This window comes from Psittacula echo (assembly GCF_963264785.1).
Source record: "Psittacula echo genome assembly, chromosome: 2".
Classification (NCBI taxonomy): domain Eukaryota; kingdom Metazoa; phylum Chordata; class Aves; order Psittaciformes; family Psittacidae; genus Psittacula; species Psittacula echo.
In genome coordinates this window covers 29,585,054-29,610,926 of record NC_137737.1, presented here as the reverse complement: position 1 = coordinate 29,610,926, position 25,873 = coordinate 29,585,054, and the positions used below count along the sequence as shown (strand labels likewise).

The window sequence follows — 25,873 nt, the reverse complement described above, 5'->3', positions numbered from 1 at the left end:
AAAATAATAACATCTACCCGCAGCTCTGCAGGGCGGTCTCTCTTGGCACTCGCTTTCCCTATTTATCTTAACAACCGGCACACACAAAGCCCTCAGCTCTAGCGAGGGCAGCCAGCAAGTCCCCTAGGCACGGTAGCCCTGTCTCCTGCTATCTGCCAGACCTTGTCAGCCGAGATAACTCACACCTCCAAGAACTGCTTGGTGCTTTTAAAGACTTGACTCCTGTAGCCAGTGAGGCTACACCTTCACATACTCAGAAAAGTTTGAAAATCTGCAAAACCTGTAAAAAATTTGCAACTAATGAAAGCATTATAGAGGCTCTGATTATACTGAATTACAGTGCAAGACCCTTTATTTTTATGTGCCAGTCACTAATAGCATTTTGTAAGCAGTCATCCCAACTGAAAATCTCCTGTCATTTCTAAGAATCAAGTGATTCTTTACTACCATGTTAAAAGGTACTTCCAAGGCTCTTCTAACCTTTACAGTACAAGTGGTTTGGCTATTTATTGCATACATCTTTTGGAAGAGGGAGAAAAATTACTTTTCTTTTTCCTACTGAAGTTATCAAATATTAAAAATAGGTAGGGAAAATTATTTTTAGTCATTTTCCCCAAAGAAGTTAATGCTGAGAAGCTTGGACAAATCCTCAGATAATCTGTCCTACTCTGTATATTTCTTAATAACATGAAAAGTTGAACTTGCTCCCATTCCTCCCCTTCTGCCTAAGAAAATGCTTTTAAATTTATTTTATTTATTAAGATTACATAAAGTATTTCTTTCACAGTAAGCATTCCTAACAAGCTTAGTCCCCTGTGCTGGAAGGAGAAACACTCTTTTCATGGATACTCAGCCAAGGGTTCCTGAGAGTTAATACTCCCACTCTTCTTCTTTGAGTGTCAAGGGATTTTTAACATCCGCAAAACAGACAGGAACTTGGCTTTATGCCTTAGGAAAAGAATGGATTTTTTTTCACCACATAATAATCTGCTGTGCAATTACCAATAAAAAAGTAATATTCTCTGCTATAAATTGAACAATGTGCAAGAAGCATTTATTGGTAATGTACTGGAAAAGGCATACGGAATTTAAATCAAGTTTTAAAGTGAATATAGAAATCAACAATAAAAAGAAACCATGACTACTATACAATGCAAATTATGCAAATGATAAATAGAAGCTTATAATATGACAGGGTATTGAGACATCATAGACTAAATTGTCCACTTCTATAAAATATCGATGACTAATAGATTACATTCACTGTATCAACTGCTGTAAGGCTAGAGACGTATAACACGTTCACATAAAAGAAGCATTAGTTTCAATCAGCTCTGTGTGGGAGCATTTCCCTTCACAAATCCAGCTGGAGGACAGGGCCTTTATTAAACTAAAGACTACTGCTTCTAAAGTCTAAGAAGACAGATTGAGGGAATGAAGGTTTTGTCCCTGCCTCGTCTGTTTACTGTGTCTAGAAGTGGGGCTTACTCTGTCTTAAATTAGAATTTACTGCTGCTTGGTTTTTTGGTGGCTTGTTTGTGGTACTTTTTTGCCAGTAGCAGTGTACATGAATGAAACAAATCTTTTACATAATGGAAAATTTCAAGGATAAGGAAACAAGTTGAATGAACATTGAACACTCTTCCCCCCCCAAAAAAAAAAAACAAAAACAAAAACTGTCATTTTGTTTAAAGAGAACATTAAGGGCACTTACATGTTTCATAATAAATTCACGCTGAACACTGAGCAACTGGAATAGTCTTTCATTCAAAAATATATGCACATGTTTCTATTGAGTCAGAATCTGGCAGTAGTAAAAGAGTATTCATGCACTACAAAACGATATTTTACTCGCTTTTTAGCCATTTCGCACATACAAAATTTTTTTACAAAACCATAAATTTTTGAATCATGCTTACCCTTACAAAGAGAATATTAGCAATGATGTATCTGCCTTAATTAATTTAAACTATTCCTGAAAACTTAATCATTATTCCACAACACAGATTTTGAAAGTTGCTTTAAGGTATGTTCTCCTAATTCACAGTTAATCTCTTCCATAGGTAGTGAAACAGCAGCCAGCACAACATGCTTTCAGAGGGTGCATACATTCTGTCTGTCCTTGGTGGATAGACTAATTCCACTTAAAAAGTGAGATAAAAGCCACCAAGTGTGAAGACTTTCCTAAGTAACTACAGGTTGGGTAGAATTATGAAAGCTAATTCGCAACTAGTTATTTACTGGAAACCAAGGCAGTAAAATGTAACACAAACTAATCCTGCTTTGTCAGAACAACCTTAAAGTGTGCAATGAAATCTGTTTTTCTATGGCTATCAGAAATAAACCAGCTAAATTAAGGACATCCCCATGAGCAGCAATTAATTGCACAAGATCAATTACTACAGAACACAGCTATTCTGGAAGAGATAACATTCTTAAGTCTCTCAAGAGAAAAACTATTCCCAAGGTTGTTCCTTCAGACATCAGAAAGCAGTACCATATTCTCCCTTAAATACAAGCTTTTTCAGGAAAACAAACAAACAAACAAACCAAAACAAACAGAAATTGGTGCTCACCTTAAACACAGATCTATAAATTTTCGTTTAATTCTCATACTGACTCAGAATCACAGCATGGGATGCACACAGTGAATCAGAAAATTGTATTGATCACATTTTGGCTCATCTCAGTGAACCTCTCTCTCACCACACAGGTTATCACACCTAGTGATACAGAAGTCCATGACTGTTGAAAATATGACTGACAATGAATTCACTTTGAGCTTGCAAATGGAAAGTTGTGGTTCTGGTTCTAGATATCTCCAAACTCAGGATACCACCAGCATACCTTTTTTTTAAAACGTTTCATTAAATAAAACGTTTCATTAAATAAAATTAAAACTATATTGAACATGGCATTAAAAACTATGGCAAGAATATTATCTACTAGCATCATTAGACATTATTTATGGCATTATTTTATATGTACAACTCAGCAGCAGTATAATTCAGTAACAGCTGAAGTTAACACATACATAAGCAGAAAATCACAGGGATGTTCTTGAGTTTTCAGGACATTGACTATCAGAAGCCATCTGTCATTTAACAGTTGCTCAATTTTAAACAGATTCAATTTTAAATACATATTTTTAAGAAGCAATACATTTTGTTTACCTTAGTGGCCTCACCCTTTGCTATGTCTAAAGTTTTTTATTTGTCTCAAGTAAACATATATTTATAATGTTATGAACATATAAAAATAGCCATCCATTAAATGTGCACAGGTTCAAAAACATTTCTTCCTGCAAAGATGACTTTTCCATACTTCCTCACTATGGTTGGATGTAAAGTACATTACAAGGCACAGTGCAACTAAGGGAAAGGCCCTCCCTCCTAAGCCAGCAGGGAAGTGCTAGAGCCTCAGCCCATACCCTGTAATGTTTCCGTTGACCTTTTCCACATGTAAAGGAGGCTCCAACTCAAATGACCCTACGTTTCTCAGGCAACAGCAGCAAGTGCCCTTAGTCCTTACCTTGTAACAGTCCACAGTCTCTTGCCCAAAAAAAGTAAGGCAAACTAGAATCTTCTTTTTAAAAAATTCAGCCCTTTCTTTGCCATGCCTATTTCTTTCTCCACCAAAAGGTCAGCTGTTTGCACTTTTTCCTGAGGTCACCTAATCTTCCAAAGCTATGGGAATTCTGAACAATGGAAACATTTTACACTTTATCTGTAGAGCTAGTGAAGAGTTACTCCATTATGGTCCTAATGTACCAGGCTCTCAAACAGACGTGAATTGCAAAGCCTTGCCGACACATGCACACATACACACACACACACACACACACACACACACACACACACACACACACACACACAGAGTCTCTGTCAGCTAGAATAGAAATGTTTAAATATCAGCTTTTTGGAGTCACCTCTCAAAACAATGCAATTTCCATAGACATAAATACCTTGATAATTTGATATCTAGAATTTTAAAATCTAGGGTTTGGTACTTGCTACTGTATTGTTATACAGCAATTTCTTGTTATTTAAAATTAATATGCGATTAAACATTATATAAATTATGTGTTAAACAAAATTTGAATTCTACAAATGTTATGTTAAAATGTCAGTGCCAGCTTTTAAAATGCCAGTGCCATCACTATATTCAAGACCATTCATAACAACCATTCACTGTAGTAATTACTCCCTGCATTGTGCTATGGAATTAACATTTCCAGTAACCAAATGATGAGAGACTTCTGAGATACCATTTTTATGGTTTTGTATGCCACCTATATTCACTAAAAAAGTATTAAGTGAATTTCCCAGTCCTTCATTTCTTCAGAGTATTCAAGATGAAAAATAATCTTATTTTGTGCACCCTGCATGGAATTTATACCATTGCAAATCATACTCATACAAAACCTAAGCATATCACTTCAGTCAACTAGAAAATTCAAGTTTCTTATTCCCTTATGAAATGGAAACAATGAAAACCCTCTCATCTGAAAAAAAAAAAAAACAAACCAAAAAAAAAAACCACAAAAACCCCAAACCTTATAGTTCTAAAAGCAATCCAGCTTATTTCTTTTAAAAATGTCTTTGATTGCTAGAACTGTCTCATTTAATTGAAAATCTGAAATCGTAAGAAAATTTCAGTTCTCTCAGAATATAAATAAGGAATGGACTTCTTTAAGAAGTCAGCTTTGCATTTTTACCAGATGCTCTGAAACAAAATTTAATCACAACAGTAATACAGGTATAGAATATTTTTCTCAAATCTTAAAAGTAAATATATTAACAAGTAACAAAACAGGAGCATTAAATGTTATTGCAGTTTTGTATTTAGGATTTCAGCTACAGAAAGTCTTTTAAAATTATCTAAAAATAAATTGAGTAATATTTTGTTCTACTTAATGTGTCAGTAAAACTATAAGCACTTAGACATCTGAGAACAATAGGGTTTTACAATTAAGAATTGGGGGGGCAGAAATGGTGTTAATAAACAGAATACCATAAATACATGGAGGCTGAGGGCATTTTGAATCTAAAATTTTTACCTGTTTCCCTACTAACTCCAGTAGTAGTCACAATAGCAGTCATGCAGCTCATAGAAGCAGTGAAGTTGCAACGCTTTTACAAACTATACCTGCAGACTTCATGTCTTGATTCAGATTTTAAAATCAATTTATATGATATTATTCCAATTTTGAAAAGCAAAAGCACTTTCCTTATTTTTCTCTTGTCTTCAATTTTTAAACATTTTTCTTTGTATAGGACATTACAGAAGTGTTTTGCTTTATTTTGACAGTAACGCATTTGGGTTAAAACACTGCAGTCAGTGGTACCAATCTGAGGAAATGCTCATGTTTTTGAGAACTCCAAAGCCACAATACTTTTTTTTTTTTTACTTTTGTTTGTTTGTTTGCTTGTTTGTTTTTGTTTTAAGCACTTAATCTGGATTAAAACTTCATGAGTCTTCACCTCATATAGAGTGAGTCACCCTGTTCAATCCTCAATAGTTTAGTAGTATTATACCTCACATACACACCAAATCAAACATGCCCAGGTCAGCTGTAGTACTATCAACACAATCTGCTTTGAAAACATAACCCTCAGATTACTATTGTTATGAAATTTTACTATCCAAGTCACACCACCAGATTTATTTGGCACTTGCAGTCATGACTTGTTCTTCCGGAGGAATTCCTCTATAATTGAGCATTAGTTATTGTACCATTAAACTACAGCGTTTCCGTAAATTTTAAACAGATAACAGCACTTTCTAGCAAGTGTTTTTTTAGGTACAAGTTTATTACCTAGTTACAGGGAGAAAAAAAAGAAAAATTGGCTAGAAAAGGTTTTCCTTTTCTAGCTTAAAAAAAAATGAGGTTAACAGAAAACATCCTGCCATTGCTCCCAAAGGAATATTCCCTAACTACAAAATGAGCAAAGGCCATTTCTGAAGTGTAAATATTTTAAAACCTCATGTAATAATAAACAGTTATCCTACTTTTTTTTTTTTTTCTAACATGATCTTTGGTATGTTTATACTGTAAGCATTGATCTTTTATAAGTATTTTTATCTGTTTCTTTCATTTGTGGATGCTAGGTTTAGGTTCAACATTATTAACAATGGCAACAGTCCAGCATCCTGGTAGAAATATGCAGTGGGCACAGATTCCTCCGGCTCCAGGGCTTACTCATATTTCAGATGAGGAGTGGGCCTGTGCAGTTGAACTATTATTTTTCCATGAAAACACTGAGAGACCGGAATGAATAGACTCCTTTCATTATTCTCTGAAGGAAGAGGAAGACTAAAAGGTTCATGGCGAATCGTATCCTCACATAAATATCAGGACAAAGTAAGGCTCCCTGCAAAAACATTTTCTTTACAGCCTTGGCAAGATTTTCCCTAAGAAACACCGCAGAATTGTGCTCATGATGTCAGAAATACTTTAGGGAGTATGAAGGATTAACGTTGTGTATCTCTCTGCTGATCTGTTCACTCTTTGGGAAGCCAAAAAGGCAGAAGTAAGCTTTGGTTAGCTTTCCTTAAAGCAAGATACAGAACTGTCACACCTCACCCCTCAAGTTCAGAATGCTATTTGATCAGAAAGACTGTCACTTAGGCATCTAATGTAAACAGTACTGCTTATTGATTTATTGTGATTTTACCCTGTAGACTAATTCAGTCAATGCAATAAAATTAGGTGTAGAATTAACAATTTTACTTTGCATTGAGAATAATGTTCTTGAAATGTCAGATTGCAGTATTATAAATATTTTACACTAAATTATAATCAGTTTTATAAATTATAATTATAACATCATGGTCTCTTTTTTCCAAATACCATATTTAATGGTCATCATATTGTAAATGTAGTGTATCAACCTAGTAGATTATAGAGAATTCATGGAGTTGTTCACAGTTAAGGATAGTAAAGAAATTTAGATTAAAAAAAAGACTTTTTTTTACTTTAAAATAACCAATTTCAAAATAGCTAACAACTGTAACCTGTTTCAACATTTAACACAGCAGCTGACAAATTCAAAATCCTTAAAAGTACTACAAACATAAGTTTAAAAATAAATAACAAATAAATAAAATATTCAAATGGGAAATTCATTACTTGCATGGAGAATAACACCAGGCTAACAATTAAAGTTGCTGTGGCTCATGTCTGGGAATCAACAGCGTACAGTAGGACTACATTGCGGCTTGTTTGACCTTGTTAATATTTAGCATTCAAAGCCACTGCCAATGCAGCATTCACCTGAGTCAGACTTAGGGGCTGCAACACTTTGGTTTCAACTAGCATTCCAAAGCCCTTTTTAGAGAAAATCACAGATAAAGTGAATTTCTTCCTGAACTAGATATCATTCCTTGCATTTGGATTTTAATTCCAACCCTAACCATTCTATGATTCTATGATAATACTTAGTAGCAATTCCTGTTTTCTACTTCTTCTAGCACAGTTTAATTTTGATTTTACCTCTATTATGCTACTTCTGAACCACATGGCAAAACACTTCCATCAATGATATAAGACCTATGAACAATTTCTAATAAAGTTAGGAGGGGTTCTTGTAATCCTTGAAAGTTAAAGATAACTGTGCATTTCACTATTAAGCCAGTATCTTCCATACTGAACTTTCCTGAATCAGCACCTGATGCAACATAGAATACACACTTTTGTGGGTTTTGATTTTGGTTTTTTAGGTTTTTTTTTTTCCCTAAAATAAACCAGTTTTACTCAGTCATTTTCAATTTGAATTTACTTTGGATATACTGCAATCAAATTAGCCTTGACAAACTACTAACGATTGGGCCAATGTTTGGATGTGACACCATTAAGGAAATCCACCTCGCAAGAAGGAAATTTAACAGCTGCTCCTGGAGGAAGCATCTTTATCACTGAGTCAGAGAGGAACCAACTGCTTAGCGTAATTTTAAAGGCAGCTCCTCTGTCACAGACATCACCATTCAGTTGATGTGTAAAAACCATTTATAAATATTAGCAATCATCTGGCATATTTCAAAAGAACAGGAAAGTTAATCCTGTTTCCTGACTGAGTTCTGCCTTGCATAATTACATTCTGACTACCTAAGTTCCCCTGCAATTTCAGTTAATTACAGTATTATTCTTACTTCCTGTCCTAAAGTTATTTGCGTAGTAACCATATCCTACTAGAGTGGAAGATGAAGTAAGCTCTGTGAATTATTTTGATTAATGTGTAAAATGTTGTGCTATCGCCTCACACAAAAGACATGACATATTGGATATTATTCCCAACTAAAAAAATGTGTGAAACTTTTCAGCAATTATATTAACACTTAGTAGCACACCTCTCAAGGGATGCTTGTATTACTCAACTAATAGATATAAATCTATATGTAACTAAAAAATATTAATACAGCCTCTTCTTGAACATAAACAAATGAAAAATTTTAGATAGCTCTAAAGGGATAAAAAAAATACAATCCCCCCACCATAATATACATAAAAATAGAGTCCTCCAGGACTTGCCATTGCCTTTTCCTTTAGAACAGAGAGTAGAGGACAATTTTACCCAACTCATACACTAAAAACCACTATTGCTAGTTCTACACATTAAAAAAAGCATTACATTTGCTTGACAATCATGAGTTTTTGAAGTATAAGTAATTGGGAAGTTACTACAGTATTTTCAGCAGACCAGTTTATCTGTATACAAAAATACAACATTTCTCAGTGTCTGATATAAAAAATGGATTGTCATTCATTTTTGGTGCAAACACTCATTTTGTAATTAACAGCAAAACTTCTGAGAGCTTCTATAGGACAGGGCTTTATCCCTCAGCTTTGACATGCAGCAGCCATAAATCTATCCATCATAAATTTCCTCTCTTAGCCTCAGACCACTCCTCCTAAACTTGTCCTGACTCCACGTACATTCCTCTATACTGTTTTTTGTCACATTCCTCTGCTCCATCCAGCCCTTCCTATGCTTTCCCCCACATCCCATGGTGCTTCTATATGCCACTCGCACAGGCAGATCCAGAGCTTTTTCCTATCTGAATGTACCCCACTTTGCTTACCACAGTCCTCTCCTTCTATACAGTTGTACATGGTCACAATAGCTGAAATTTCTTAGTGCAACTGCTACAGTCTAGACCATTTCCAGTGTTATAGAAGTGACTTCACTCCCCCAATATGTATAAAAACCACAAAGTAAATGTGTCTGATAGACACAGAAATCAAAGCCAAAAAAAACCAATCTCAGAATTATTTCAAAGCCAACACCACTAGTAAAGCTCTTGAGACAGGTGATAATATTGCAAGACCTGGTAACACCGGCAACACATGCAGATAAGCCACCACATGCTTGAGAAACAGTTATTTTGACTACCAAATGTGAACTATGTGTTTTGTCACTCTGCTCTCCATTCCCCCACCTGCATTAGGAAACTGTAGGGTTTTTTCTCTCCCAGTGAGTGGGAAAAGCAGGTGGGTGGCAGGGTTCAGAGCTCTACCTTCCTGGGGGTCATGGTGCCTACCATAACCACAGTGATGGAGGGGGGCAGCTTCCAAGTGCATCCTGGTTTCTAACCTTTAGCTGAAGGTTAAGGTGTTGGGTTTTTTTTTTCCTAGGGCCTAGCAATTTGTTATTTCCCCATGGGGAGCAGCAACTGTCCCAGGAGCAGGGATGAACTCCCAGAACCAGGATCACTGCGCTTCTATGACCACTTTTTCTTCATGATGACTCTGCCATCATTCTTTCTTCTCCCTTCTTAACCACTCCTCTTCCCTCTGTAAATGCAAAGACTCATGACAGCAATTGATCCCTCCACACTTTCTTTACACCTTTTAATGTCTTCACTTGCCCTGAGCACATGACACTTTCAAGCAATGTTTTGAGGATTAAACTGAAATTGAAACAAGCTACTTCTATATGCTTGCAATAGCCAATCTTCAGATCCTGCTCCAGAGCCTATTTGTTCTCATACACGCCTAAGAAGAAATAAGTAAGTTACTGAAGAAACTGACAGTGGGACAGCCTGTGTCTTTGAGACAAATATTTCTGGAAGCCCTTTATTTTTTCTAAGGAGGGACTGGACTTCTGTAATTACATGGTTATTATGTTTTCTAATATTTACACACAGGCAGAATGGGAACACAAAAACTAGCCTACATGAGCACATTAAACAAAAAACCCGTTCAAGGCTGTTTCCATTTAAAATTACAGGCCATACCATTTAAGGGATTTTGCAGTGCTGGAACATGCTGCAACACTGCCTGCCCAGGAGAAAACCTCGTTCAAAAGTTGTTTGGGTTTTTTTTTAATTAAAAAAAAAAAAAGTTTCACTCTTGGCATGCTTGTTTTGGAGTTTCTAAAGGAGCAGGAGTTCACATAAGTGAGTTCATCACCTCCCATGCACTGGGGCAGGCTCCCGCCCTCGCCCACCTCTCTGGTGCCCTGTGGGCCATGGGAGATCTTTAGCCCAAGGAAGGAGCAAAAGATCTGGCCAGTAACAACATCTACATGTTGGAAGGGGCCTCCTCTCCCTCACTGCTCGTCTGGTGGCAAGACCCTCTTATCCCTCATCAGCAGAGATCCCTTCCACATTAAGTACAATTATAGGCGAAAATTGGCTGCCAATTTTTGAAAATCTGTCCCTTTAAGTTTTAAGGGAGCTGGTTTCCTTTTCAATTTTAAATATACCTCACCCATATGGGAATAATACACAATCAAATCCAATATTTTTCCTACTGCCTAGCAGCTAAGTTATTTACTTGACTTTAACAAGACTTTTCTTTCCTCTTCCCAAGTTTGAGAGCAAGCACAAGCAGAGATGAGCCGTGCTGCTGTATGAGCAGGCAGCCGCTTCCAACAATTTATTTGAAAAGAAGCAGATCTGTATGTTAGGTGGGAAAGGGAGAGACTTGGCGTAGGCGGGGGAAAGAGGGGAAAAAGTCAAGGTTTAAATTTTTTGTTGTCGTAAATAAGCAGCTTGAAACATGGGAACAGAAAATAGGAAACTTTTAAAGACTCGACACACCTATTTCCTACTGCTGGAAAATTAAGACAGTTCCATAAGCTGCATCTCCCCTAAATTAAAAACAATGCACAAAGGGTGTTAAGTTAGCCACGTAGACATAATAGCCATTAAAAAAAACACAACCCACTTGTATGCTGTGAAAATTTGCATGTGCAACCTGCATCTGTTCTTAAAGCACTAGATTGAGGCCAAAACAGTTTTACTTCAAACCCCTTTTTTCGCCCCAAACTGTAGAAATAAAAATCTAGCATGTTTACTATTTACAGTTTCCTTCTCAGAAGACACAGGTAGAGCATTCATGCCTTCCAAAATGTAACCTTACACATCTGGCCAGCAAACATCTGGATATTTATCTTCACTCATCATTTCCTTCAGTAAGTCCAAAAACTGTCAGTTATTTCAGCTGAAATTCAGCCCAAGGGAGTACAAAAAAAAGTTACATCCTTCTTTTGTCCAGGTTTTATAAACTGCTTTTTACCTTTTTCCCTGGGATATCAGTAAGTATAAAAATAAGCAGTCTGGATTCCTTTGACTGTGGTTTTTATTCTGTAAATATGTACTTTTGTAGCCACAGGGAGCATACATATGCAATTGTATTTATTACACAGTCATATCTGCAATGCATGCAAAATATCCTACATCTTTAAACAGTTTTTTTTTAAGTGCTACATACAGCCAGAAGAAACCACTCAAACCACAAGTAAGAATAAGATTGGTTTGTGAATAAACTATACAGTAAAACTTATGCCAATTAAACTTCAGATTTCAGTCACAAAATAGAAAATGTGAGTATCAATTCACTTAAAAAAATGAAAATAAAAAAAAATAATCACTTGCAGAATTGTAAAGGAAGCACTGCCTTTGGACTGGAGGTACCAGCCCAAGGCAGCTCACCCCTGAACTTGTCCATTGCTCTACCACTGTTCTAGGAAAGTCTCTTCACCTGCTTGTGCCATCCTTCCTTATTTTACAGGAAGGCAAAATGAGATTAATCCCCTTTGCAAAACACTTTGCAGTTTAACTATGAAAAAAACCACTAGAAGACTCAAATGTCATTACCAAAGACACGTATTTTGTGAGGAAAATGTTAGTCATATCTAATTATGAGTTTAGCTTTTCTTCCTATTCTGTAAATTAAAGTTACTGTTGACTTTAAATTTTCCAAATCACCATCCTGGTATCAAATCTGAAATTGCTTAGCAAATTGTTTTGGACAAGAAATAAAGAATTCAAACTATGTATTGAGGGTTTTTTGAGTCTGTTGTTTAGCTGAGGTTGCATTCACTTCTTTTTCATTTCTTTGAACTAGCTTCATGCTTTCCAACTCTGCCTGGTGACGCTGAAGTGCTCTTAGAAGAGAGGTTTATTTAAAAATCATACCCATATTTAAAGGCAAAAGAGCAAAAATGTGTATTATGGCTTCTTAATTTTTTTTCATTTAGTATGAATTTATTTTATATGTGTTCTGTGGGCACTTTGCACACTGTCAGTTGTCCCATAGGAATGTTGCAAAGCATTCGTGACTCAGATTCATTTTAACCATATGGTACAAGGGAAGCTGCTAACCATATAACAAGCTCACATACTTAACTCTGTATTTCTCCAGAATACTTTTAGATACTTTTCAACTTTAAATCAACAAATATATTTTTAAAAAATAAAAACCCCATTTATAATTAAAAAATATAAAATTTCATGTTAGAATTAGTGGTTAAGAGACATCAGGAGAAAAGCAAAGACAAACAGTGGAACAGACTTGAGAGATGGTTTTGACAGGTTTCCTCACTCCTGCCTCACATCACTTCTAGGCAACAAGCAACTGAAGAACAGTTCCTTTTTTTATTATTTTTATTTTCTTTCTCTTTTTTAAACATAAGGTAATTTCCAGTCAAAAGTATTTTAAATTAAAAGACAGATTGGGGTGAAAAACTCCTTTTATTTTTATTTCTGTAACACACTATAAGTTACCTTACTGAAAAAAAGGTAAGATTTTATTATTATGACTACAAAGCTTTTAGGATTTCAGCATCCATATGTGTTAATAGTGACTATAATTAAAAACAAAATAGAAGAAAATATATAAGCATGTAAAATACATAGCACCCATATAAAGTTTATACTTTTTTTACATCACTCTGCCCTAAAATTAAACAAAAAAAAAAAAAAAAAACCAACAAAACAAAACATACCTTTTTCTGTCCCAATCTAACAGACCATTTTCCAGTTGATGGAAGGCATGAACAGGACATCATTGATTTCTGAAATGATTCCTTGTGAAAACATTGCATGCCATAGTGTTCTTACAGCCTGAGAGTCTGTACTTCCCTTTTCAAATTTAGCAATAGCTTTGCCACTGCTGAATGGTAAGGTATGCTTAGAATGACAGTGATATTTGTGATATATGTTCATTATTAAAGTTAAAAGTAGCATGAGAAAAATGTCATCTGTGTTTTACAAGGTCACACACCCAGGTTGCTCTGCATTGTCTGCAGCAGTACCCTTTCAATTTTACTGATAGTCTGCCACTTTCTTGTCCACATCAGAGGGCATGGTCAGGTTTTTTTCCTAAGAAAAGTTTGTAAGAGTTCCTGGAAAGTTAATAACTAGATAGAATCCAGAGTCCTCTTCCTGGACTCTACAAAACCTTGCACTTCCACATGCATACATATCGATACGATTTGATTAGTCACATTTTTTTGCCAGCAACAGAAAGAAATTTTCAGAATACTTCAGTTTCCATTTAGCCCTCCAAATAACTAGCCCAGAGGCCAACATCCATTGCTCAAATCCAAGTGCTTTACAGAATCCGACTATGAATACCATAACAACAGCTGAACAATTCTTATTTAGGGTATCTGCCTTTCATACAACTTGATACATGAGAACATTGTAGGTATCTTCTTGCAACAGAACGTTTATGTTCTATTTAGAGCACATCTTCATTAAGATCCGAAAGGTATTTTAGTTTCAAAATATTCAACCTTGCTGAATTTATTCAGGTTTGACAATTACTGATTCTTGAGAAAACCTGAGATATACTGAAGTTATTTAAATATCTTTGGTTGGAAAAAAGAAAAGTTATGCCAAAACAAGGATTTACTGATAATTTTAGCTATTCAAAAGATGAAAAAAAGGCAAAAATCTGGCTAGTAATTTTTAACAAGTTACATCTTCCACCATTATGCTATCAATTTAGATAGAGTTTGATGTGGAAAAGATTGCCCTTCCTAGACTCCAGAAGCATTTTTGGCAGTTTAAATACTTTAATTAAGGCAATAAAGATGCGTTGAAGGAAATGTGCATGCAAAGAACATTGTCCAGATACAATAATGTTTTGCCTGCTCCAAACACACTTTAAATGTTAATTGCCAATCTTGAAATGTATAATAAAGTATTTTAAATGGTAATGGCCTCACTAGGTTTTAGCAAGCAAGGAAAACTATTACAGACATCCAGCTTCTAGAAATCTGAAGTAATATCCTGAAAGGAACAGCTTGCCATTTGGGGGTTAGGGTGGAATGCACTTTTAGTCTGGTTTAAAAAGTAATTTTAAATTTTTAGTCACAGCAAGAAACAATACCCTTTTCAAATTTGCAAATTAGCATGCACTTTGCAAGGAGTGCATATCAGCAAGTAAAACTGAAGGTGCAATTAGCAATGGACAATCTTTTTTCCTTTTTTTTTTTTTTTTTTTTCAATTTTAGCTAGTTCTGAAAATATCAGTTGTATACACTTGGAAATATTTCAGCCACATAACCATGCTACCACATATCATTCAAAAAGAACTAAATCTATGCATCCATGCATAAAATACACATGTATTGATGGATACACAATAGAGAACTGTATTTAAATTACAGAACAAATTGCATAAGAAGCATGGAAGAAATGGAAATAGCAGTATTTCTGATATGCCCGTGGCTGTAATACTCCAGAAATCGGAGGTTTTAGCAACATCCTGCTGAGGAACAGATGTGCAAACCCAAGCCCTTCAGAATGGCTCATCTCCCCAGGAAGAGCGCTGGGCCCATTTCTCTGCTCCGCATCCCCCAGCCACAGAAGCACATATGTGCCCCAGCAGCCACCTTACCTTACCTTACCCTGCAGGTAGACTGTGAAGGTGCTCCAAAGCTAAATTCTGCATGGGTTGGTACTTTTTTGAAAAGAAATTTCAAAAGAGCTGTTTGCAAAATGCTACAGGTCTTCATAGTGCCTATCATCTAAAGCGCTGCTTCAGAGCAGGTAAGTGTTCTGTGCATTTCTTTTTCCATGATAAAACTATACAGGCTGACAAACAGAGCAATAATGACCAGGCAATTTTTTACTAGCACAGCAGGAGAAAAACAACTTCTTTTTGAAGGAGAAAAAGCACAAGCATCTCAATAGGCCATCTGTTTTAACAATGCCTTAAATTTCTCTAGGCCTCTGCTTCCACTTTAAACTTAGTGACAAAATATAGTTACCACTGCTGCTGTTTGATGAATTATATGGCATGTGCTTTTACTCTAAATCCTTACAGTCACATTTTCATATCACAAAATAAAAACTGCTGCTGCATTTGGTACTTTTTATTCCTGATCTCCTGATTTCAGTGAACTGGCAAAACATGGAAGGGACATAAAAATGAACCTTGCTCTTCTTCAAATATTCGTCCAGCCCAAGATACAGCCCTCTAGCAAGACAGTGTGCAAAAAAAACTGTATCAGCATCTCCAAAATCATTGCAATTGATTTAGGAAAAAAATGTGTTTAAAATAAGCCTGCATGAAATGAGTTGTGTGCAACTTCTTCAGGAAAGAGATGTTACTGAGCATTTTTATGTTTCTCTCTTGTAAGAAGCCTTTAGTGGAAGCAACAGCTTAAAATTAGGTCAAGGGAAAGAAGGATATATATTCTTAGGTTGATTTTCACTTACTCTAAATGGAAGTTTCTAGCATAAGATAAATATTACAAGTTTAAGACAAAAACAAAAAAGGAAGAGAAGACAGACATAGTTGGACTGTTTTCCTTGAACAAATAAAGTAGTTGAACTTCCAAATGCACAGAGTCTCCCTCTTTAACTTATGAAGTCAACTGAATGAAGGTGGCTCTGTCTCATTAGAAGGTCAAACAGTGCATAATAGAATTATTTCAAACCTTTTCTTCAGGTAAAACCCCATAAAAATAAAACCTTCAAACTATTGCAGAAGAACTAGTTTCTCCTCTCCCACACTCACTAACTACAAAAGGGTTCACTTTAAAACCTGGATAATTCACATTTTACTTTATGTTCTATAACAACTTAAGAAGTACACGTGTTATGCACCATTTCATTGGTTTTCAGCAGCACACTCGCAGAAGTACGTCAAATGAACTGTTTCTCTGCACAGCGAGTTAGATGCTTTCATACTCATGTTTCCACTCAGATTAAAAAAAGGATTCTTTTTTCCCCTGTTTAAAATGCACATGCACAGACTAGATGGCAGCACTTGCCAAGGATAAAAATGTGTGAAGATAGCTGACCTTCTGAATGGTCAACCCATGCTAATTTACAGTAAACTTTCTTCTCCCACTTCATCCTGTCAGATGGTGGTTTAAGTTGTTCATGCACAATCACACTTCTACCAGATTAGTTTAATAGTCAGAAGCATGCCTGTAATCACAACAGCCACGTGTGCGATCTGTCAGTTTCTTCATTACAACCACCTGTTTAATCCACACACTGTGCACACTTCCTGAGGACCTCAGAAGAGAGTCATTTCACAAATTATTTTTGGAATTCACTTCAAGCTTCAGAAAGTTTAGGTTTTACCACTTAAAGAAAAATTTAGATGAAAAACAACAGAGATTTTTCCCCTCAACTTTGAATATTTAAGGATATTTATTTTACATTTTCTAATGTTTTATTTCGAAAGTGTGTTACAAATTTGCTTTTGTGCAAACAGTTCCAGAGCTTTTTTTCCCCAGTCTGTGCACTCAGGAACAACCCAGGCACTGCAGGTAGGAAAAGGATGAGATTCTACCTTCCACACACCCATAAGTACTGCTAGCTAATGCATGTCTATATAAAGAGCCTCAAGAACACAAATGTATTATGTAAATCCACAAAGCAGGATTTGAGTGATACTTAAGAGCAGTATTAACCTTGTGCTGGCCCCATTCCCAACTATAAGAAAAGATGACTAATGAGGAAAATGGAGGAATATGGTTTCTTTTTCATTTTGTACTGGGGAGCATGCCAGCATGGTGGGAGCTTGAGAAAAGATAAACAGTGCTGAGAGTAGATGGAATTACCACCTGAATTTTTGGCACAAGAACTGTGTCATAAACAGTGTCAGCTCACGCTTTCATGAATACATATTTCATGGTATTTAAAAGATACATTGTCTCTGGCATCGTAAAATAAATAAATAAGTAAGTAAATAAATAAATAAATAAATTTAAAAGATTGCTTTTATACTCCTATCAAGGCCTAATTCATAACAATCACAGAGATCCATCTGTCCCAGTATCTTGTGGCAAAGAAAAGCAATTACCAGATTTTACAGAAAACCTGAAAGAACTATGGCAAGTGTATAGTTACTTTTCTCCGAATACCCTTCCATCATCCAAAGATAAGCCACTTATGTCTCCTTGGACTAGGTATTGAACCCAGACCATGAAGTCTCATTTCTTACCTACAGCAATGAGTCATGCCCTACCCTCCACTACATCATATTCCCACTCCACTGCACATCCTATAGCAGTTCCAAAGAGCCAAAAAGTTTACAGCCAATCACGCTGTCTTCCATCCAACCTGTTGGTGATTTATTTCCATTATTCTTAATAACTTCTGGCATTTCACATATTTAAAAATATCTATTAACCCATAAACATCTTTTGAATATTCAGAAATTAAGTAAAAACTCTCTGGTGGATATCCTCTTATTTCCATCTTCTGAGCCCTTCAGGTTACAGATTTTTCAGAAAGTCACTTATCTTTCAGCTTCTAAAGTAAAACAGGAAGGGGCTTGTGATATCTGCATGTGCCACAATAAATTTACCAGACTAAATGAGTCAACCTCACCTCATATGAAGACATTATTCTTGCCAGTATACAAGAAATCAGTCTTTCAAAGAACAGGAACTTATTATGAAAAATAACAACCAGAAAACAATACAAGCAGGCTCCTATAATTTTATGGGACCCTAGACCACTCCATGTCAGCAAGCCTGATTGCAACTGAGGTAGATTTCACGTGAACTTTCTCAACCAAAATATACATTAAATGCCAGAAGGAATAGCAAGAATTTGGTTTGCTAAGATTGACTGTGGTCTTCTACAAATTTAGTGTCCACTCAGAAAATTTAATTACACATGGTAAAGGAGCACCTCTTATATCTGAAAAGTAAGGAAAGGTAAAAGATATAGTTATAAAAACAAGTGTATAGAAATAACAAATTATGTAGTTTATTTACAGTGGACTTGGAAGGCAGGGAATGAATCATAATCACATGAATTCTCTATTTTCAATTCATGTTATGCTGTCTGCAGGTATTACACTACAATCAGTCAGAAGATAGAACAGAAAATATGACAACCAGCTATTGCTTTTGCTATTTTTGTGAGGCAAGCAGAGTCGGCATTTTAATATCCTGCTCTCCTCAAGCCTGTTTAAAAAGCAAGAAAAAACAACTGACAGAATGGCAAAAATGTTTTCTCTAAAATTCACAAGAAGAGAATATTTTTCTCTTAATCACTGGGTATCAATTCCCTTTGCAATCAACACAAGCTGTGACAGGAAAAAGAACAGAGCCTCATTCAGTCACTTGACAGTTTCCAAAGTTTTCTGTCTTTGTCTTTCACTGGGGTGGAATTAAATTTGTTTCATGATGGATAATCAATATGGTACCGGATTTCTAGTCAGGTAAACAGTGGCATTTTCCCACATGCAAGGACAAGCCTAAAAAACCACCACCCCTCAGTTCTCTCCCCCTGCCCTCCAGATAGATCCTTAGGCATGTAAAAGAGCATTGTCATTTATTGTATTTCTAGGAGAATACAGATTTTCCTGAAAAGAAAACCTTGCATCCCCGACCATGTTCCTAATAACTAAAGTCAGACATCATTTTATTATAATGAATTTCCCATAAACCTGAAATCCTTTAAATACAAAATTATTTCAATATTATTTCAATTCTTAATATAAAATCTACTTCTACATTCTAATACACTGACTTCAGACAAGTACATTATAAAATGCAGATGAAAGGAGCACTTCAAAGGCAGAAATGGGTCAGATAAATAAAGATAGCACCATCATATGATTCCAATACACTCTCCAAAAACAAGCTGCAAATGTAGACGGTGAAGAGCTTTGCTGTCTTTTCCTTTAGCAAGTTTGCAAGTTCAACTCATCTCCTCATTCAACAGTGAACACAGCATTGCAATGATATCTAAAGTGATACCATATTAGAAGCATTAGAGCAGATGACGTTAGCAGTAGTAATTAGCAAAAAGAACAAGACCGGGTTTCACTGTTACCCATTCCAGTCATTTTAATTGCATGAATCTTGATCCATTACCTGCCCCAATTTATCCACTCTGAATGAGAGATCATTTATCCACTCTGAATCCACTCTGAATGAGTGGATAAATGAACAAGTTACCTGCCTGTGCACTACTGACCCAGGAAACCCTCTCTGCTCTCTCTGAAGTCTTCACAGCTATTCCATAGATTCTGCGCTAGCAAGTCTGGATTATGTTGCTTATGCTTAGCCCATGGCTACGTTGACCCCATGACTACTGAACTGAGCTGAATTGTTTAAGAAAGAAACCCAGAACAATCCTGTTTTTTAACATGGACTATTTCAGTGATCTTATGCACACAGTTTTTGTGCAGGACGTTTTTTTTTTTCGGAACTGAGTGGGTGGTAAACTGCAGCATGGTGTAGGAAAAGAAAAGCCAGAAACTTCCAAACTCAGCTCTGCTGCTGAAGATATTGTTCTATGAAACTGTAACAAAAGATGCTTACTGAGAGAAGAGGGAGAAGCAATGTAAGTCATGCCTAAGAGAAAAACTTTTTCTTTTCTTTTTTTTTTTTAAATCTACAAAATAGGAGAAGAAAAGTTCACAAAGCTTCCAATTCTTGGAAATCATAGAAAGAAAACCACCTCAACATCCACAGTTGAGACATTTTGGCAGAGATCTGAGGCACGGCCTTTTGAGGGACAAAGCTGAAGTGAGTTTTCAGGGTTTCTTCTTAGTCCTATGACACTTCAGAAGCTGGCCTTGGATAAAAGGTCAGTCCCGTGGGGTGGGAGAATCTGAGAAGCTTAGATTCTATCTCCCCAGAATACGCCTGGTGTAGTAAAAGGTTTATGTCTCATCCACCATAAATAAACTCTGAATTATTAAGAGAAATGCCATTAACTCAAAATTTTATGTAGCGGCTGGGGAATCTGCCGACGATATACTTATCAACTGAGGTCTGTTTTACAACCTCTGCATATAACTCAAACCATCAGCTCATATTGGCTCGGCCTTCAGCTGACAGGGACCGTGTCACGTATCCCGCAGGGTGCTGGAAGCCGCCAGCGGACAATGGGGGCAAGCGGCTGACACAGGCCACCGTGGCCCTGGCAGAACAATGCAGCTGCGGAGGTTGGCCCTGCAGAAGGAAACTCACTTCTCCCAGGTTGTCTGAGGGGAGGGACACTGAAGCAATGGAAATTCCCCAGCAGTAAAGGAGAACAAAAGAGGTGTTGGAAGCTGCCCTTAAAAAGAGACAGGCTCTTTAAACGTGCTGGCTGTCAGACTTGGACAGCTTCTTTCAGGGCCTGAAACAGGAGAGGAGGGTCCCCTGGCTGACATAAAACCTCACTGCTCTGCAGGATGCAATCCCCCAGGAAGTATAGGTTAAAAACTACTCCTTACAGAGAGGACAGGAGGTTTAGAGTTCCGCACTATCTCCCATTGAGGCACAGGTTGAGAGCGTAGCCACTGCCGAGGACCTTGCTCAGACCAGGGGTGCCCATGGGCTTGGCAGAACCCCTCACACCAGAGCCAGCCATGAACGCCCCCTGCTGCCCCCCAGCCAGGACCTTGCCTCCACACAAGTGCACGTCTCTTGTTTTTGCATGGGTCTGGAAGTCTCTAGATTTTCTCCCAATTAAAAGGTGTGGCTGCTGAAGAAATTAGTTTACAGAGCCTCCAAATTCCTTACTGCCATTGTCATATGTCTGCAACAGGAATATCCACAAGGCCAGGGCGCAGGGAGGGGTGTGTTGCAAAAAGGCTGGGGCTCAGCACTGCTCTGGGACCAATGAATCCCCCTTTCCAGCAGGAGGAATCCTGCAAGGACTCTGCACCTGGAAAGGAAACTTGAAGAGTAATCCATATATATGCTAGATTAAACTATTTGGTAAAAATCCCTCAAACCCACACATACCCTCCCCTGAAAAAAAAAAATAAAAATAAAAAAAATTAAAATAAACCCTGTGATTTTACAGCTTACTTTTCTTGGTAGTACAGCCATAACGGGTGTTTTTATTGAAACAAAACGACAAGTTACATTGATTTATAAATTCATTAAAACACCAGGAGAAAAAGCAGTGGCTAAGTACTCCCATTGACTGCCATGGCTTTTGGATCAGGCCCAGAAGAACGCTGGAATAAGTGGTGAAACATTTTATTTTCTAACTTTTTAGTGGCTACTGCAAACAATGGAAAATACAAGCACATACTTAGAATAACTCTATCCTTTGCAAAATGAGATCACACCTAAAAATACTTCCTCTTGTTGCTGTATAACTTCAGTTTATGATAATAGCTATTACACATATAGTGAAGAGGAAAAAATAGCTTCCCAAGTGCTGGGTAAAAACTTGATATTGTATTGTAGAGTTTCTGCTACAGAAGAAACTTTTAAAAACTGTAATGATTCAGACTATTTATTCAAATACCAGAACGGACAATCCAATTATTGCATGGACAACATGAAATAAGGTACTACAAAGCCAGGGGTTTGAGTTAACAAATTATTGCTTGGAGACATGAAAAGCTACATGATGATGATGATTCTTTGTATCAAAATTACATCAAGTGTTAAGAAACAACTGCAAAACGTATCTGAGTTTTCCAGCTTGAAATAGTTAGTGCTATTATTTACATCCCCACACATAAGCCCACACAACTTGAACTTCCCGGGATATACATGCGCTATTAATGTTCAACTTTGCTCAGGATCCAAAATTGAATCATTGGGCCCTGCCACTCTCTAGTGCAAGGCTGTGCTTTGTCTGCTTATTCCAGAGACTGTTCCAGTGCCCTGGCCTCTCAAGTGCAAAGGTATTTTTTCATGAGTTTACATTTTACTTTTTAAAGCCATCTCCTACACTTAAATTTCCTTAGCAACTTCCAAAGCAGCCGACTTTCACAGCTGTGCTGCTGTGCTACAGATTTCATCATTGCTTGACCAGAGAAAAGTGTCGGTTAAGCTAAAATTTCCATTTAGAGTGATTTCCCACAATGTTGCATCAGTTCCCTGCTGAGTAGCACAGACATAACAGCAAACAATATTTCTGTAACCTGAAGAAGAGTAAATTATCATTTACAGAATATGTCAGCACTCACTTTCTTAAGACAAGAGCAGCATTTTCTCATGCAGTTTCCTCAACACCATTACCTATAGATAGAATAGTTTTGGCTTTTAATTCTAAAACTGTTAGCAAGATTCATTTCAAAGTGTGCAACCCCCCCGAATATAGAAAAACAGATGAGAGTAAAGGCAAAGTTGCTGCAAGAATAGAAATACATGCAATTGCTTTAGAGAACATGGAGCTGACCCTGCTCCCTTCTCTGTCAGCGGGAATTTTACCACTGACTCCAGTGAAAGCACAGCCAGGCTAGTGATTTTCTAACACTTGAAGGCAACTATTTATATTTTTAAAGGCAGGAATAGCCTCCCACTCTGGTCCAGTTCTCAGCCCGAGGCTGTAGCCCTGCCAGCACTGTTAATGTCATTGTTTGCAAAGTGTATTCCCAGTCTTGTGTACACCCACGCTGGGCTCCCAGCTCTCGGCCGTGATGTCCCCCCACCGCATTGTTCCAGCTCCCCCTGCTTCCTCACCTCCCACCCCGTCCCCCACCATTGTTATCCCCCTGCACCCACCCTGCATTGTTCTCACGCCTGCCTGCCATCCCCACCTGGGAGGGACCCTTCCTCCGTCTCACTCCTCGCAGCAGATCACGCTCCTTTCTTACCTACTTCCATATATTCCACTGACCTATTGGCACCAAAACTTTTCCCCTCTCTGAAAGCGCATTACATAAGCTAGCGTCACTAGATCCCGCAGCTTTTGCATGTTGTGGGCGCTCTGCCTTAAGAAGCCCTGTCTAAAGTCTCTTGAACAACAGGAAGATTCCTCTTTCATTGCTACGGACTTTAGATCAGGCCCCAAATTAGGACTGATAGCGTTACTGCATTTTCAGGTGTGATATAAAAGGCTAAAGCAAAAATGTCACTAGAGAACAGAATTACATAACAAGACAGACACATAGGAATCAATATCATTACATCTTCACAATATATATGTGTACAGAAATGAGCGGCGTGATTTACATGAGCCCCATTGTTACAGTAAAAAAAGCTAAATCCTTTCTAAACTGTGCTTTTTCTCTTTCACTATAAAAGCAAGTTAAAAATGAACCTGAGAGAAACCAAAGCAAGGCTTCCACTTATGTAGCCAAGTGTTAATTGCAGACAGATTTCTAAACCATCTTATTCATACATGTGTACCTATGTCCATATATACATGACGTACAGAGAGACATTGTCATTCATTTACCAATTAAACAATGATTGAATGTTTAAAAAGATTTTTTAAATCATGCAGAAACAGATGAAGTTAGCCAGCTCTCCTGTCATTACACCTTACTTTTTACTGCCCTCTATATTGCAAATTCACAAGGTTCTAAAATAGTTATCTGTACTGTGCTGTATTTTTCATACAAGTATATAAGGATATTAGCCCTAAATTTTTTATGTATTTCCTATTTTTTTTCCTGTGATACTTCACTCTTCACGAAATCATGTTTATTATACAGAGGATGATGTATAAGCTGTTTTCTGTGGTCAAAGCAAAAGTGAATCCTTGTTAATACTTGGGAAGAAGAGCAGCTATACATGCATAGAGCAGATTAAGTATAGAAACATAAATAATTACCTCATTTTATTACTAAATAATTTATATATTTTGTATTTTAATACATTAGAAACTCATTAACTCTTACCATGGCTTATGTGATGAAAGCAGTAGTATGCAAAGTCCACTCCCAGGAGTGTCAAATACCACGTCCATGGTGAGTTCCAGGGCAGTTCAAACAGTCTGTAGTTATTCCATGTGTAGATATAACTAATTAAGTCAACACTTCTGAATAAAACACTGAAACAGAGATTCAAAAAGTTTTACCTATCATTTCAGATAACAGGAGTCATAAAACCAATCTCCAAGTTTTGCAACCCCTGTCAAGCAATACTACTACTACATCAGTGGAACCTTTGCTTGAGGTTTATAAGGTTTTTAAAACCAGTCCTCACCCACTCACCGTCCATACTGTGGCATTAGGCATGCTTGAAGGCTGAAGCACACCATGTGCTGCAGGTGTTATGATATTCTTGTTTTCCTACATCTGGAAGAAACCCACCCTTGCTAACTCAAAAGCCAAAAGTGACTGAAGCATAGCAGCAATTATGCTTAAACACTAATGTATGACATTAAAATACATTGTAAGGAAGGGCATAGAAGGTGGTGACATAATTTTAGGGAGCAGTGAGATATCTGCTCAGCATATAACTTGACTTTAAAGGAGGATAAATGAAAGAGGAGGAGACAAAGCCCAGTGCCTTTGAAAAGAAAGGAAAGGGCAATTGGTAGAGAAAAATGGCAGGACTGCTAGAAAAGGGGGAGGAAAAAGAGAAAATCACGAATTTGCAAAGGTGGAAAAGCCAGCAGACTTTTATTGGTGCCAAGTTCCTGGACTACAGGGAGTGAGCAGGTACAGTGCAGGCCAGTGCTGAGACAAGGAGAAGGAAAAAGAAGGTAGCTCCAGGATGAGCAGGCCAGATCCAGTGTTAACTCTCCACAGCTGTTTAGGTTAATAAAAATTTGTGTTACCACAGTCACACCTTACCCTCAGTGCCCCACCACCTCCCACCCCATTTCACTGATTTGGAGGCTGAGCTGTTTCCAAACAAATTGCTTTGGTTTTGCTGTGTATTCGGACAGATCAGGAAGCACAACCCCAGCATGAGAGATATGAGTGGGCACTCGGGTGGACCAGGTGACAACTGGCTTAGGTAGCTATGAAATGCAGATTGATGTATATTTAAATTGCCATTTTTGTAGAAGAGAGTAGTCCACAGCAGGATTTGCAGCAGCTTCTTCACACCTCCTCCTGCCACCCTCCTTTGCTGTGCTGCTGAAAATGTTTGTGGGACTTCGGTGAATTGAACTGGGCAGCATCTCAAAAGCAGCAAGCAGAAAAAATAGTAGGCAGAAGATAGTAATTGTTGGAAAGTCACACATATCCCTTTTTATGGATCAAATGCACCTCAGTTTAGTGCTTAAGAATCAGAAATACAATTATCATTAGCCCCATCATCTACACAGAGGACAAATCAACCTAGTTCTCAGATGCTTTGCTGCTGGTATTTTTTTTGGGGGGGAGCAAGGAGAAATTACCAGCAGAACACTACCTTTGTGCAAGGCTGTGTGAAGTTTTAGAAATCTATAAATAATATTCATGGTTGAAGGAAGACTGATAAATTCAAATGCAGGGAACTTCAAATGGAAATTGTAAATGGCATAC

General features: G+C 37.2%; 1 protein-coding gene across 1 annotated transcript in view; it reads right to left on the bottom strand.

Annotated features, from left to right (window-relative positions):
- The window catches only part of AGMO (alkylglycerol monooxygenase), a gene marked incomplete at its 5' end in the record, with an annotated part of 197,086 nt that overhangs the window by 150,439 nt on the left and 20,774 nt on the right, over positions 1 to 25,873 (bottom strand). Inside the window, 1 exon segment of the mRNA XM_080609608.1 lies at positions 24,296 to 24,447. Coding sequence (XP_080465734.1) covers positions 24,296 to 24,447 — 152 coding nt within the window.